Raw genomic sequence first — 13,970 nt, forward strand, 5'->3', positions numbered from 1 at the left:
TCACGTTAGTTGTATAGAAAGATTATGTTTTGTGCTTGCCTTTTCCCTGGAAGTGATCCAGCACACCTCTTTGTAAGCTCATGTTAACCATAACTTTGGCGCTGATGAGTAAATGAAAACTTGGGAGCTGTAGGCACGCATCCCTCCAGTGAAGCTGTTTACATTCTGTAGTTTGGGATTTTTTTTTTCTTTGCTATTGTACTGTGCAGTTTTTTTGCCTGTGCTAATTTGCCATGACGTGGTCAGCGCTGTTTCCTTCCGGCTGCTTGTGAGCCTGTGGTAGAGATAAGGATACGTTTACAGTGCATTTTTAACAAGAAGCTGAAGATCTGCTTCGTGTAGGAACTCGGGGACTCTCTGGATTGTACATAGAATTTATTTACTGGTTTCATCCGTTTGACACTGTGGGAATCAAGATCTAGAGCATTTTACTTGCAAAATAACAACTTTGCTAAATTTGAACTTTGTGTGAAGAAGAAAGGTGATATACTTCAGATATCCTGCAGCTGAGTAGGTCAGTCTGGGTTTTGTATTTTTACTTTGAATATGCCTTAAAGACGAGAGTTGCTAATGAATGTGAAAACTGCATATATGAATCAAATGAAAAGATGGATTTTCTTTTTGTTAACTTCCGTAACTTTTTCTTAGTCTCATGCTTTTAATATGAAACACTTTGAAACTGATGTCTTACTTCCTGAAACAGTTTTATTTTTAAGGGAATGAAAATTTGCATGTATTAATCAGTAGAAGTAATACCTCTGAAGATACAAAGGTGTCTGACTTCCTTGGAGTTAGATAGAACAGTTATAGTTTGGAGCAAGCTTTATTGTGACTGCTACTATTTCACATAGCTAAAGCGAATATTTCTTAATTATAACTTTATTTTTTCCCTCCACAGTGATAAAGGCTATCGACGTGGGAAGAACAACTCAGGAAAGGATTTCCCTTGGTTTGTTTCCCTTCGAGAAGAGAAGAACCCGGGAACACCGATGATCTAAGAAATACGAACACTGATACTTGATTCATTTCGTGATCCTGCCTTTCTGCCTAGCTGGATCTTGGTGACGCTCTCCATTCTTTCACATTGGAGAACATTTTTCTTTGTATGTGGAGCTGAGACCTGGGAATGCGTTATTATGGCAGCAGTTGTACAGCAGAATGAGCTTGTCTTTGAATTTGCCAGCAACGTCATGGAGGATGAGCAGCAGGTAATGCGACAGTGTAAGAAAGCATATTCGTACAAGTTGGTGCTCGGAATATTATGAAAACGTGAGGAAAAACTGTGGTGTAAAACAAAAAAAGCAAACGTTGAGGTCATTATTGTTGCAGCAGATCTTTGTGCTGTTTCAAAAGCTTTCTGTTGCTTCCTGTAACTTGCATGGGCGGAACAGAAATTGGTTGAAATGTTATAACTTCTGCAGTATTGCAGAGACATCCTCCTCTGAAAATGTTTTTCCTGTGTCGCTGATTTGTGCCAGTAGAATCCATCCATTTGTGATGCAGAATTCCTCAAATTCTGGTATTTGACAGTAGTTTTAATTTTCCTAGTGTGCTGGCATAAAATTCTGAATAACAGTAATGGTCACGCTACAGATGACTAGAAGGAGCAGTAGGTACCTGCTCACTGCTTTTTACAGATTGGTTTCTAAATTGTGTTACTGTATGCCGGCTATTCAGAAATACGCTTCAAAGTAATTTAAATTGGTTTCTTTCACACTGCAAGGGAAAATATGTCTGTTTCTATCTGAGGCGGCTCTCAGTTAGGTGTTGATTACCTAAACCACATCCTGTGAGTCCTGAGGCTTCAGTGAAGGATTCCTATTGTAAAAATCAGGTAGCTCCTCTATGGGTGGTGGTTAATAGTAGGGTTTTGCATTTATTAACAATGAATTAGGTGTCTGGGTACTGTGGAGAGACAGTTCTTAAAAGACTGAGAAGTGCCACGACAAACTATTCCTCTTTTTGTGAATGTGAAAAGCGTTTATCCTCCTCTCTTTCAAAAATACTTTCGGCTTTATAATCTTGTCTCTGGGTTTTCTGTATGGCCTAGTATCTGGCTGGGTCAGTGGCCTGTTTCTGCTGTCAGAGTCATACGATCATTTCAATGAACTGAGCGTTGTCTGTCTAAAGTGCTAACTCAGTTTTGGGTGGAACTAGTAACGTAACTTCCTTCCCTGTATTTTTCCAGAGCTTGTGGTAGCCTGGGGATTTAGATATGGGAATTGCACAAACATAGTCGAAAACGAGCCTTATTTATTACCTCTGTTTGTTGTTCGTTGCTGGCTTTACTTTATAAGCCAATGGCAGAGGGGAGAATTGAGATGAGGGGGCTGCTTCAGTGTGGTTTCTGGAAGGGGTAGTGCAAGCAAACGTGGTTTTGTTCAGTCAGCTGTGCATTCTGCCTCTTGCAATTTCTCCAGATGCTCACCTGAAAAACTTTAAAAATACTAAAGAGCACTCAACAGGGCAGTAAAACCTCCCTAAACAGAGCTTTCTCCAGCTCCAGAACAAACTCAACCTTGGCATTTATCTCATGACCCTAATAAATCCTACTCCAGATGAAGCCTAAGGAAAGAAGGCGTCCTGTAGCATACCCTAAAGGTGATCAAATCAAAGATGCGAAAGGCCAAAGAGAGAGAGTGCATAGCAGAAAGTCCATCGCTGCAAACAGTCGGATGCGAGCTCCTCTTAAATCACTGGGTTACCTTAGTTCGGATATCAAAGATGCAGGTAGCCAGCTAGCTGGCTGCACGAAGGTAGATATTAAATACTCGGTTGTAGAAAAGGAGTCCTGCATAAGGAAAGATCCGGGAAGCTGGAGCAAGATTTAGCTCAGACAAGGATTTATAGTACAACGTTAACCCAAAAAGATTGCTTATTGCTTATACCTGGTTGATCTGTTTCTTACAACATAGGAGCTATTGCTATTGCTACTCCTGAAGTTTTTAAATTCCGGACAGATTAGTTGTATTCAGGGATGGATAACATGATTTGTGTACTTTGCAAAAATTTTAGCTCTGGAAGTGCTCTGTGTTGGTCAAAAGCATTTTTTGAGCTTCATCAGTATACAAAAGGTGACATATTTATACACAGGTGTCATTTAACTGATCTTTGGATAATTATTTTTGCGATGCCCCCAAAAGCTGGCATTGCAAGAACTTTGGTACTTTTTTTCCTGTCAAAACTTTGCCTGGAGCCGTGTTGTGCCAAGAGCTGTCAGGAGATGGAACAGCTGCAGGGAGAGGTTCGGGGTCTGGATGGCAGCTACACTCAGTATTTCACGGAAGTCATAATTCATGGCTATTTTTTTAAATTTATTTTTTTTTAAGTCTTGGTTAAACAACCGTAAATTAGGAACAGTCCATTTGCAAATGTAAGCATTTAGCCAGTGGCAGATGCCAATGGGAGGGACTCGATCACATGGCCCCGTGTGAACGGGAAAGGCGCTCTCTTATCAGCTTTATCCTTTTCAGTTTAGAAAATAATGAATTTTTTTTTTTCTTGGAGGGTTCATTTATTGCATTGTGCACGTATGGTGACGAAGAAATGAGATTAAAATATCCTTGTAATTTTGAGAAGGGAACAAGTGGCTTGCACTAATGCTACTGCTAACCTGTCTGGCTGCTGCTACGTGTCAGAGATCCTAGTTAAATAGAGGGTTTGTGCTTTTTTTTCCCCTCTCTTCTTTTTTTTTTGGAGAGAGAGAGACTACACACGTAAAACTGGGCATGAGCCCCTGCGGGCTTTGGCTGAGTCAGTGCTGCTGCCTAAAACTGCTTTTCTTCATGTCTGCAGCTTCTCCTCTCAATGTCTTTTCATTTAGTCCTTTTGTTAACTTACAGTTAACGTGATATTTGATCAGGACATTCTTAATTTAAAAAGCTGAATAAAAGCAGCCAGAGGCTGGAACCATACTAGGAAGTTTTAAACGGTGCCAGGGACACGCTGAATCATTGCAACCATTAAATTGCTAGCATGGTCCCCAGCATGACTGCTCTGTGCCAATAGGTGCTCTCTCAAGTGGCTCTGACACGTGTAGTAACCTGTGCCTGAAGACACCTTCTGTATCTCTGAGGGATGTTTCTCTCTTCCCTTCTTCTGAGGAAGAGGGGTCCAAGCCCTTAGGTTGGGCCATGACTTCTGCACCGTCTTCTCATGCCTTGGTTTGCTCTTTCACGTTCCCTGGTGTTGCCATGGGCCTTCTGAAACATTAAGTCACCTGGTCAAGGCCAAGGTGTACTTTTTTTTACTATTTCCATCTCCTGCAGAGGGTCCTCTCCTTATCCAGTTGCAGTTTTATGAAGACTTCAAGGAAATGATTGTGAGATCCGTAATGAGGTTGTCTCCCCAGGAAAGCAAGCGGCATTTATCTGCTTCTAGCATCCCTCTGTGAAACTTGGTAATTTCTCAGATGCTAGCCATGGGAATACCTTTAAAGTCAAGAGCCTGCCTCTGCTCTTGGCACAGGAACCTTCAGCAAGAGAAAACCGAAGCCCATTTTCTAGTCACCAAGGTCCCTTTGCCTAATTTTGTTTAGTTTTTTTTTCCAAAATAAATGTCCAGCTGTATTGCAAGTCTGAATTCTGTTGCTCTGTTAAAAAGCCAGGTTTCTTTCACGGAGGTTTCTTTCTCTTTTTTTTTTTGCCCCCATGTAGCTTTTCTGTGCTCCTACCTATTGCATGCCTTTCTTCCCACCCATCACTCACTTGCACAAAATTTATTCCACACCAGTTAGAAGCTAGTCACCATATTCCTAGGACAAGTTTTCTTCCTTAGAGAACCTGTAGTATGAGAAGACAGTACCTCCAGAGCAGAAGAAATCCCCTTCCTTATTTTCCATTTCCGCAACCAGGATAGTGTTTTGATCTTCTGTCAGTTGGTGACAGCTGATGAGAAAATTCTCAGAGAAAAAAAGAAACACCGTGTCAGCATGTCAAACACCCAAGGATTTGAGAGCAGGAAGGAAGATTGCTGCCTTTGGCCCCCGGAGGAGGGCAGGGTTCAGTTTTCAGGGGATCATGGAGCATGACCGATGCTTTAAGGGACCTGCTCATGGGACCTTCCATGGACTTCAGCATCTGTCTGAAGCTTTGCACTCCTCCAAATTGTTAAAGGTCGGTCTACAGGACTGGTTTGTAGATAAACTATGGTGAGGAATTTGGTGTCTAAGACCTGGGAAGATTTCAGCAGTAGCTCAACTCCTTTATGTGTCCAGCAGACATGGGAGATGTGTTGAAGCCAAGCCAAAGCTTTGGCAGAGCTAGGGTGTCATATTTTAACTATATTTAGCATAAGAAAGATGAAGCTGCAGAAGTAGGCAAAAAGAAAAAATACGTAAATTGTTCTTCTATGGATTTATGTATTGATTTCTGGAAAATCATTGCTGACACTTTAATTTGGGACTGTTTGTTTTAATTTTGGGATACTTTACACTCTTCCTTTTTTTTAGTGCGTGTAGAACCACCTTTGTATTAGAAATAAATTATTTTGTGATCTTGCTATTAGAGAGGTAATTTAATTTGTCTTAATTGAATCACTACCTTCTAGTCCTTAATTTAATGTTTTCCCTGTGTGTAATTCTCATTACACACTAGCATCAAAGGGAGCCATAGTAAACACGGGCTCTTCTGCAGTTCTAAATGTGTACGAAGTTATTCTTGTGTCTTACAACAACAGAGCTACAGGAAGCTTTAGCTTGGCTCTCAATTGGGATTCAGGCGCTTTCAATGAAATCAGGAACATTACAGAAGTATTGAGGTGAGGTTTTACCTCTCAATAGTCATATAAACATCAGCATACATTAGTAGTAGCTTTTAAAACTGAATGAGATGCTTGTTAATGAAATCATAACCAATTGCAATTATTGTACAAAATGTGATGACGGTTTCCGCAAAATTAATTTCAAATTAGATTTGTTTGCAGTTACGTGAATGCTTTTCTCTCTGAAAGCATATTATATATTTGTTCGAGCCTTTTCACAACTGTGGCAGGAAAGAAAATCCATACGTTGTACCTCCGTAAGGTATGAGTTGGAAGCAGGTGTAACAATGGTTTTAAAGTAAAAGGCCACAAGAAGTGATATTTACTCTGACTCTTCCAGTTCAAAACTGTTATTAATTTAAAGAAAACCACATTTAAAGTGTCTTACCATGAGTGAATGCTTCTCTGTTCATCTCTTGCCTTTTGGAAGCGTACTGTGTCAGCAGGCTCCTCAGACGGTCCAGTGTGAGTTCAAGCAACGAGGTATTCCCCTGCCATGGGGGTTTCTCTGCCTGTAGACAGACACAGTGACCGTGTCGGAGTATGTGTATGATGGTTGTTTCTAGGCATGGTCAAAATACAGTTTAACCTTGCAGAGCAGATCACATCTGATCATACGGATCAAACCAACTGCTGCTGAAATGCGTGACAGCAGCACTATTCAGTACCACGGGAAACATTTTGGTCAGCAGTGAAGCGTGTTTCAGTAACCCATGGATTCTTGGGCTTTTGTCATTAGGTTTCACGGCAGAGTGACGAGTAGGGTGTAATATAAATAGGGTGTTGAGCTGAAGACGTGTGACAGTCGGTTGGTTTTATCTGTGTTTCGTTTATTATTCTGAAACAGTTTTTTATGACTTGTCCCCACTAGAGAATAACAGCAGTGCTGGATGGAGGTGGTTTTGCCTCTCAGAGGCCAAGTCAGTGACGTGAGTGTCAGTCATTAGAGAAGGACGGTGCTGAGCCAGAGTAATTTTTTTATCCAGAAGAAGCTAACGTGAGGCTTATCCTAAGCACAGGCAACTCGATACGTTGCCACAGACACTGCAGCTATCGAGCTGGTGCAGCGGCGGAAGCAGGGAGGAAGGAGTGCCTCGCTTCGAAGACGTGGCGGGGAGGCAGCTGGACGTTTGCCGATGAGCATGTAGGAGACAGACGCCTACATCAGAAATAGACACCCCAACGCCTCCACCCTTTTATAGTCAACAAAGAGGAATAGGCGTTTTTAGGGCACAACTCATCCTATTGTAGCACAGAAGCCTAAAACTGGGCAGGGAAACTGTGCCCTAGAAACAGCCATTTCTCTCTGTTGGCTCTGAAGGAAACCTGGGGTTGCTAGCTCAAGTCCAAGCGTTTGCACCACAGCTGTGTGAAGTTAGGTGAGATGTACTTCACCCCTAGTGTCTATGAGTTAGAGCAGGATGAGAAGACTGAAATGTCTTACTTGCATCTTCCCTACCTAAAATCCATAGTTTTTACCTGCTCAGGAAAATACTGAACAGATACTTGCAAAGCTTGCAGGTGACAGGAGCCTGAGTTGAATGTTGTATGTAATCCTTTTTAATTTTTTTTTAATGTAGTTACATATATGGGCATACAATATATGTAACTTCATCCCAAAAGTTATATACAGTGGCATATTACTGAAATTGGGGTGTTTAAACTATTTTTGTAGCATAAATTTTATCTTGGCAATGAGGCTGCAACAGACCATCTTCCTTCTAGTTTCTGGAACATATTGTTGAAAATAAAAACTTTTTTAATGCACACAGTATTTTATTTTTCTTTTCTCTTTACAGTGCTTTATCTTTTTTACTGATCTGGCTTTTATGTAATCAAATCTATTTGTTTACTCTTGCCTGGAAGCAAATAGGATCTGGGATGTTAGGGTCAGTAAACAAACAGGATGCACAATGTGAACACGATGCTTTCTGAAGAACAGCAGGGACCTCTTGGCCACCAGTGGTTCCTGGTTTCTCAGCCCAAGCAAGATGCAGCCTTGGAAAGAGGTGGCCACAAAGGTGTAGGGTAGAGGCTGACCCATTGCTTGACTTGATGTACGGCCAGTCATCTGGCAACGTGATCGCATGAGAGGGCTTTAACTGGTCTGCCCTTTGTTCATTTTTATTGATCTCGTACCGTGTTACTCTATTTTGAAGCTTGTGTTTGGTAGAGTAGATAGGTTATTTGTGGGGATTTTGCATTTGGTTTTGTTGGGGGTTTTTTTTTGTTTAGCAGGCTGACCATGATGGAAGCCCATAGAAATCCTACTTCTGTTTCTTAGTTCTTCCTTTTTTCATGATTGCCCTTTACCACAGTTGTTGCTGAGACATGTTTTACAAAACACAGAGCGATTTAAAGTGGTAATTACTGCCTTTTAAAGCTTCTAATTGCACTTTCTACTTTCAGTATTTACATTCCAGACTCTTCCCTAGGAGAGGCTGACTCCCATAGCTGTTGTCCGCATTGAGCCAATAGTTCTGATACCATTTTCTGTTGGTGGTGGTGTGTGTAGTGGCAAGATTGTGAGACATGAGCAATCCCTAAGCAAGCTCATAATCATATGGTTGTTTTTTTTTTTTTCTTGTGTGGTTAAATAAAAAAACCTGCTTGATCCATGTATATCTGTGCTCTTCTGTGGAGGGTAAGACAAAATGTACATATGCTGGTTTTCTCAGAAGCAACGTTTTAGCAACTTTTTGGTTTGTTTTCTTGTTTTTAAGCTTGCCACATTCATAATGTGATTTATTTTTACAGTGAGAGAGCCTTAGAGTTACACTAGACTTTCTCTGAGCCTGCTTTCCTATCATCAGCTATGGCTTTCTTCCTGCAAATGACATTTCAAAAGACTCGCTTTGGAAAATACTGTGTCTGTAGTAAATGGTATTTTCTGAAAACCTCTTCCTGTTGAACGGTTACCTTTTCAGAGAGTGTGCATTTTATTACTATTACCGGTCAGCTTGATTTCTGTTTTCCCAGCTGCCTCTTTTCTTTTGTATCTGATGCAAAATAACTATCGAGTCAGAAGGATGATGTCTGAAAGCCGACTTAGGAAGGAAAGCGGGGGGGAGTAATGTCAAGTGACTAAAGCCATAAGAATTAGAGAGGGAAAGTATTACGGCATGTATATCGAGCACTCCCTGTTACACCCCTTGTTCTTGTAGCAAGTGTCCCTTAAAATAGTGATCTTCAGCTAGTGTCTTGTGGGAAACTTGGTGCCTGTGAAAGCTTCATCCAGTCCTGACAGCTACAGGACTCCTCTGCCCCCAACTTGACGGGAAGAGCAAAAGATTAAGGTGCTTGCAGCAAGTTGCTTGCCCAGTATTATTGCCAGCGAAGTTTAGCATTTACTGTGCTGTGCTCCTCCTCTGTATTGTCAGCTTTTATGCTGCAAAATAGTGTCATGGGAGTCTGGTATTACCTACTGGACTAAAGTCAATATATTAGATACTGCAGTGATATTCAGCCTCTGGCCCATAGTGGGACACGGCTGCTACTTGGTTTTATGTGCTAAAAATCATCTCGTTCTTTGGTACTCTTTCCTGACGGTCTAATATTCAAGTAATGTAGTATAGGACTCTTGACGAAATCAGTAAGTGGTTAGATTGGATGTAGTCTAACTACCGTTATTTTAATTTTCTTTTTTCTACCCCCCAGCTTGGTGATCCATCTATTTTCCCTGCTGTCATCGTGGAGCATGTTCCTAGCGCAGACCTCCTACACAACTACTCTGGCTTAACCTGTGTGGATGAACCCAGTGACATGATCACTGAGAGCTCTCTGGACGTTGCAGAAGAGCAAATCATAGAAGATGATGATATCACCCTCACAGGTTGGCAATAAAAACATTTCTGTGCCATGTTTTTGCACCGAGATGGCTGTGGCTAATGATGGAATAAGCTTAATGACAAAAAACAACAGGAAACAAAATTACAGTAGTGTTGAATGCTGTTAATTCTGTACAAGACAGAGAAAATAGCATTAATACCATTAGCAGGTGGCTTGCAATCCCAGCTGCACAGCTGATAATGGTGAAGAGTTTCATCCATCAACAGAGTTTAAGACAGAGTCCTGCTCAGAGTACCAACAAGATTTTTCTTTGCTCTTCATAGGATATGTTTGCTCTTATTTAATGGTTGGTACGTACCTAAGTAAACGTACATATCAAAAAGCAGGAATATGCAGCTTGAGTAGATGTACTGCTTTCAGCTTCCTGAGGGTATACAATTAGCCATAAAATGTTCACGTTAGCGTGACTTACTAGTGTAAGTATGCTCAGCATAGTATTCATTTTGGATCTCTAATAATGATTAACACCTAAAATACAGATATCCTGTGTAAATTCTGTTAGAAAAGGTAGCCCCAAAGAGAAAACAATTCTCAAGAGGAAAGCTCAAAGATAGGTCACATTTTTTAAAAAACAACCCCTCACTGAATGCATGCATTTGAAGCATTTTTGCAGAACAGGTCTGAAAGGTAGGGTAGACACTTCACAGAGTGAGGATGTGTTTCTGTGTCTTCTTTCAGCCACTAGGTTCCACACCTGGCCTGTCTCCAGGGCTAGAGACAGCTTGCTGGTTTCAATCATGCTTTTGACATTATTTCCAAAGGCACACTGATAAAATCTTTTACCACCAAAAGCAAAACAAAAACTCAACAAAACTTGACATGAGGAACAGTTCACAGAGTAAATTGACATGAGCTGTTCTCAGTAAATGGCTTTATCTGATAAATGTCTCCTTTTTTTTTTTTTTTAGTAGTGAATTATCTGTGAACAGACTGTGACCGTACAGATAAGTTAGCTGATTATTCAAGAAGGTTTTACGTGCTTAAACATTATTTCAAGTCGAGACCTCTTGCCAACTATTCACTTGCTATTCATATTAATTATTCACACTGCAACTGGCATTTCCTCAGTGTGTTACTTAATGCAGTTGTGTGAATTTTTCATAGCAGATCATTTTTATGAATCCATATTCACTGTAATATATTGTGTGTGAATTTTTACTTGCATGAGTAACTGTGAAACTCCACTTTTGTGAATGCTCTTGTTAACATTTTTTTTGTTGCTGGTCACATGAGAAGGGTTTGCAAATTGCTGCCAGAGACTGAAAATATGTAATCCTTGTAACCGATGGGCTCCAAGGGTTTCTGGGATACTTTGGAGGCAGACAAGTACGGTATTGTTCCCATCATCCATTGTAGTTCAAGCAATCTGGTTTTCTTTAAAGGCAAAGTCCTTAGAAAACCGGAGCTGCCACTTTGCAGAGATGATTGTTGTGAAGGAGACATTAACTAATTATCTGTTTCGCACTCTCCGTCCTGCTAGCTACTGTGCCTGCTGTGGGTTTCCTTGGAAAGGAAAGTGCCTGGTTTTGCAGTGCTGGATGAGCCCAGGCCGGGCAGGGACCAGCACCGCTGCTGAAAGCTCCTGCTCAGGATGCAAGGCGGGCAGCACTGGCAGCTCAGCCCCTGGTTTCTGGCAGGGAGCCATCCTGCCTGACTCAAGTGGGGCAGAATTCGGGGGCCCAGGGGTGCGAAGGCACCCCACAGGAGGTGAGGAGAGGACATTGGGGAAGGAGCCCCTTGTCACCTCCCTGCCTGCTGCAGGCAAGCATTGGCTGTGGCCGCAGCTGCCCACTTGAACCGCGAGGCTGCCGTGGAAGAGATCCGGTTCAAGGACAGCTTGCTGTAGGCTGCCCCTGAAATGGGGCTAATCGTAACTGAAATTTCCCACCTACTCTGTTTTTCAGCTGCTTTTTTTTCCCTCCCTTCTTTGAAGTTCCTGTCTTGATTTTTTATATGGGGTGTGTTTGGTCTCAACAGTGAAATGCATTGTTTTGTGCTTTGAAGTTTGTACCAGTCTTTTCAGTCATTTCCTTGTTATGCCTTTGAGAAAGGAATCAGACATTATAAAGACTGTACTAATTCCACATTGAAGTATTCATAAGACTGACATTCACAGAAAAATGAAACTGAAACCACCATTATTTGTGACTAAACATTACAGAGAAATGGCTGCTTAATATGCAGGATTTGTTTGGGTTTTTTTGAAGTTGCCAGTTTTTCAGTACTGTTTTGTGACTGTCATATGTGAAGCTTCTCTTTTCTCCTAAACTAACAGAAATTAGCAGTAGGTGTCATGAAACTGAAGCAATTAGTTTTTAGGGATCTATCTGCAGAATGATGGACGCTGGTAGGTTTTTCCTTTATGCTTCAGCCCTTCAAAACCACAGCTATCACACATTGGTGATTACTTACCTGTAGTATAAATTATAACCTGCAGAAAACTAAGAACAGCATCTGTTTCATGTGAAACCCTGCTGAGAGATGGCTGACAACCAGCTTTTTAGTTACATTAATGCTCACACTTCAATTTTTTTTTATAATGAATAGGCAGACTTGTCTTACCACCCTCCTCTTTTCCAGGGAAAAGTACTTTTTAAACTGTGATGGCAATTTATGTGGTCAGTTTGTTGCCAGTATTATGGGACTTAAAATGATTAACCGTCATGTAGTAAAAGGTGATTAAGAAAATAAATTGGAGCATTTGGCTTTGAATGAAGTTTTATCTCTAAAGGGAATGTTGAATTGTTTTTTTTTCTCTGAAAAATACAGGGGATAATGTTTTGTGCAGAATAAATTCTAGGTCAACTTGTCAGATGGTACAATTTGCTACATTTTGTTTACCTTCTTAATGTGACTAATTATGGTTATAAGATGCATAGGAAGGAGGAACTAATTGGATAATGTAACTTCCCGAAAACTTTTAAAAAAAATTTTTTTTAAACTTTGCCATGGCTGGCCAGTTTAATTTAGAAAAATAATGGTTAATCAAACTCTGCCATGTTGCGATTCACCTGTTCTGGTGTTGTTTTGATGGGATCAGGGAAGCAGCTGCACTGAGGTGGTTTATGGGGATGAAGGAGGAGGGACAGAAAATTTGCAGTTAAATGCTTTGTGCCCTAGTCTGAATTGGGAGCATGGAAGTGTGCATTTTCATAGATTGATAACAGTGCTTAATAACCAGTTCAGAAGTTATTTTACAGCATTTTGAAGTTTGGTAGGATTTGGCTTGTACATTTGGTGAATCTCTAGCGTTCGTGGCACAAGCCAAGCTGGTCAGGTAGGAGAATGAAGGCAGAGAGATGTTAGGTGCTGCAGTCCCGCACAAACCCAGTGTCTTCGGTGATCATTTATGATGCTACAAAGAAATCCAAAGGAGTAGTTGGGTGGAAACTGAACTTCATAGTGTTAATCCGTGAGGATTTTGAGTTGATGAGATGCCAATTGTAAAAAAAACAGGTACGGTTTCAGTTACTTTGTAAAGGAATTGTTCACTGCTGCATGTAGCATCTGGTTAAAAACAGTGAGGGTTTTTTCATATAGCTTCCCAATGAGATTATTTTCCTTACAAATTTTAAAACCTTATTTAAAAAAGAAAATTAAGGGTGATGTGTAGGTCTCCTGAAATACCTGTGCTCTTAAACTCTGTTTCCCAGTGTCAGTTAACGATCAGCTCAGAGCTGATATTAAAAAGCAGTCACTTAAATTTAACAGCCAGTTATTCTGCAAAAGGGGGCTCTGTCCATGTTTAATGGATCTCTTTCTACTTTTAGCAACTTAAATTTCTTCCAATGTGATTTTGAGGCTCTGCGGTCCCTGTTTTTGTCTATAGTAAAACTAGTACTGAATTTAAACACAGCTGTGACTAGCACAGCCCTTATCTTGGCCCGGACAAGGACTCTCGTTGTCCACTCTCCGGAGCTGCTGGCCACCAGGGAAGCAACGGGAGCAGGACGGGATCGCTGAAAGCGGTGTAAAGCTTTCAGAAAAGACGCTAGGCAGGAGTAGGGAAGGCAGGACTTTGGACTGAGGTGGGGAGCTTCCAGCGCGAGGCATAGTTTCTTTCTCCACCAGGTGAGAAGAGCAGAAAGCTGTGTTTGGGCAGGCCTCGCGCTAACAGTGAGCGCTGATTCATAGCGAACCTGGACTCGCAGTAACTGGGCTGTAATTGGCAGGCAGATACTGGGGCTTACATTTGTGGCTTGCTCAGATAAACAAGAACTTGTAGAGTACCCTGGGAAAAAAATGAAGTTACTTTTGGGTGTGGTTTTCCCTCCTCCCCTCCCCCCCCTTTTTCTTTTTCCTCCCCCCTTCATCCCCTTTTTTTTCTTCCTCCCCTTTTCTTTTTTCTCTCCTCCTTTTTT

General features: G+C 41.2%; 1 protein-coding gene across 1 annotated transcript in view; it reads left to right on the forward strand.

Annotated features, from left to right (window-relative positions):
• The first annotated feature begins 310 nt into the window (after positions 1 to 310).
• ELF1 (E74 like ETS transcription factor 1) overlaps positions 311 to 13,970 on the forward strand; it is a 40,647-nt gene continuing 26,987 nt past the window's right edge. The window contains exons 1-3 of the mRNA XM_009275648.1: positions 311 to 514; positions 899 to 1,208; positions 9,418 to 9,592. Coding sequence (XP_009273923.1) covers positions 1,137 to 1,208; positions 9,418 to 9,592 — 247 coding nt within the window. The 5' untranslated portion in view covers positions 311 to 514; positions 899 to 1,136. The remainder of the gene's footprint in view (positions 515 to 898; positions 1,209 to 9,417; positions 9,593 to 13,970) is intronic.

This window comes from Aptenodytes forsteri, unplaced genomic scaffold (assembly GCF_000699145.1).
Source record: "Aptenodytes forsteri isolate BGI_AS27 unplaced genomic scaffold, ASM69914v1 Scaffold172, whole genome shotgun sequence".
Lineage (NCBI taxonomy): Eukaryota > Metazoa > Chordata > Aves > Sphenisciformes > Spheniscidae > Aptenodytes > Aptenodytes forsteri.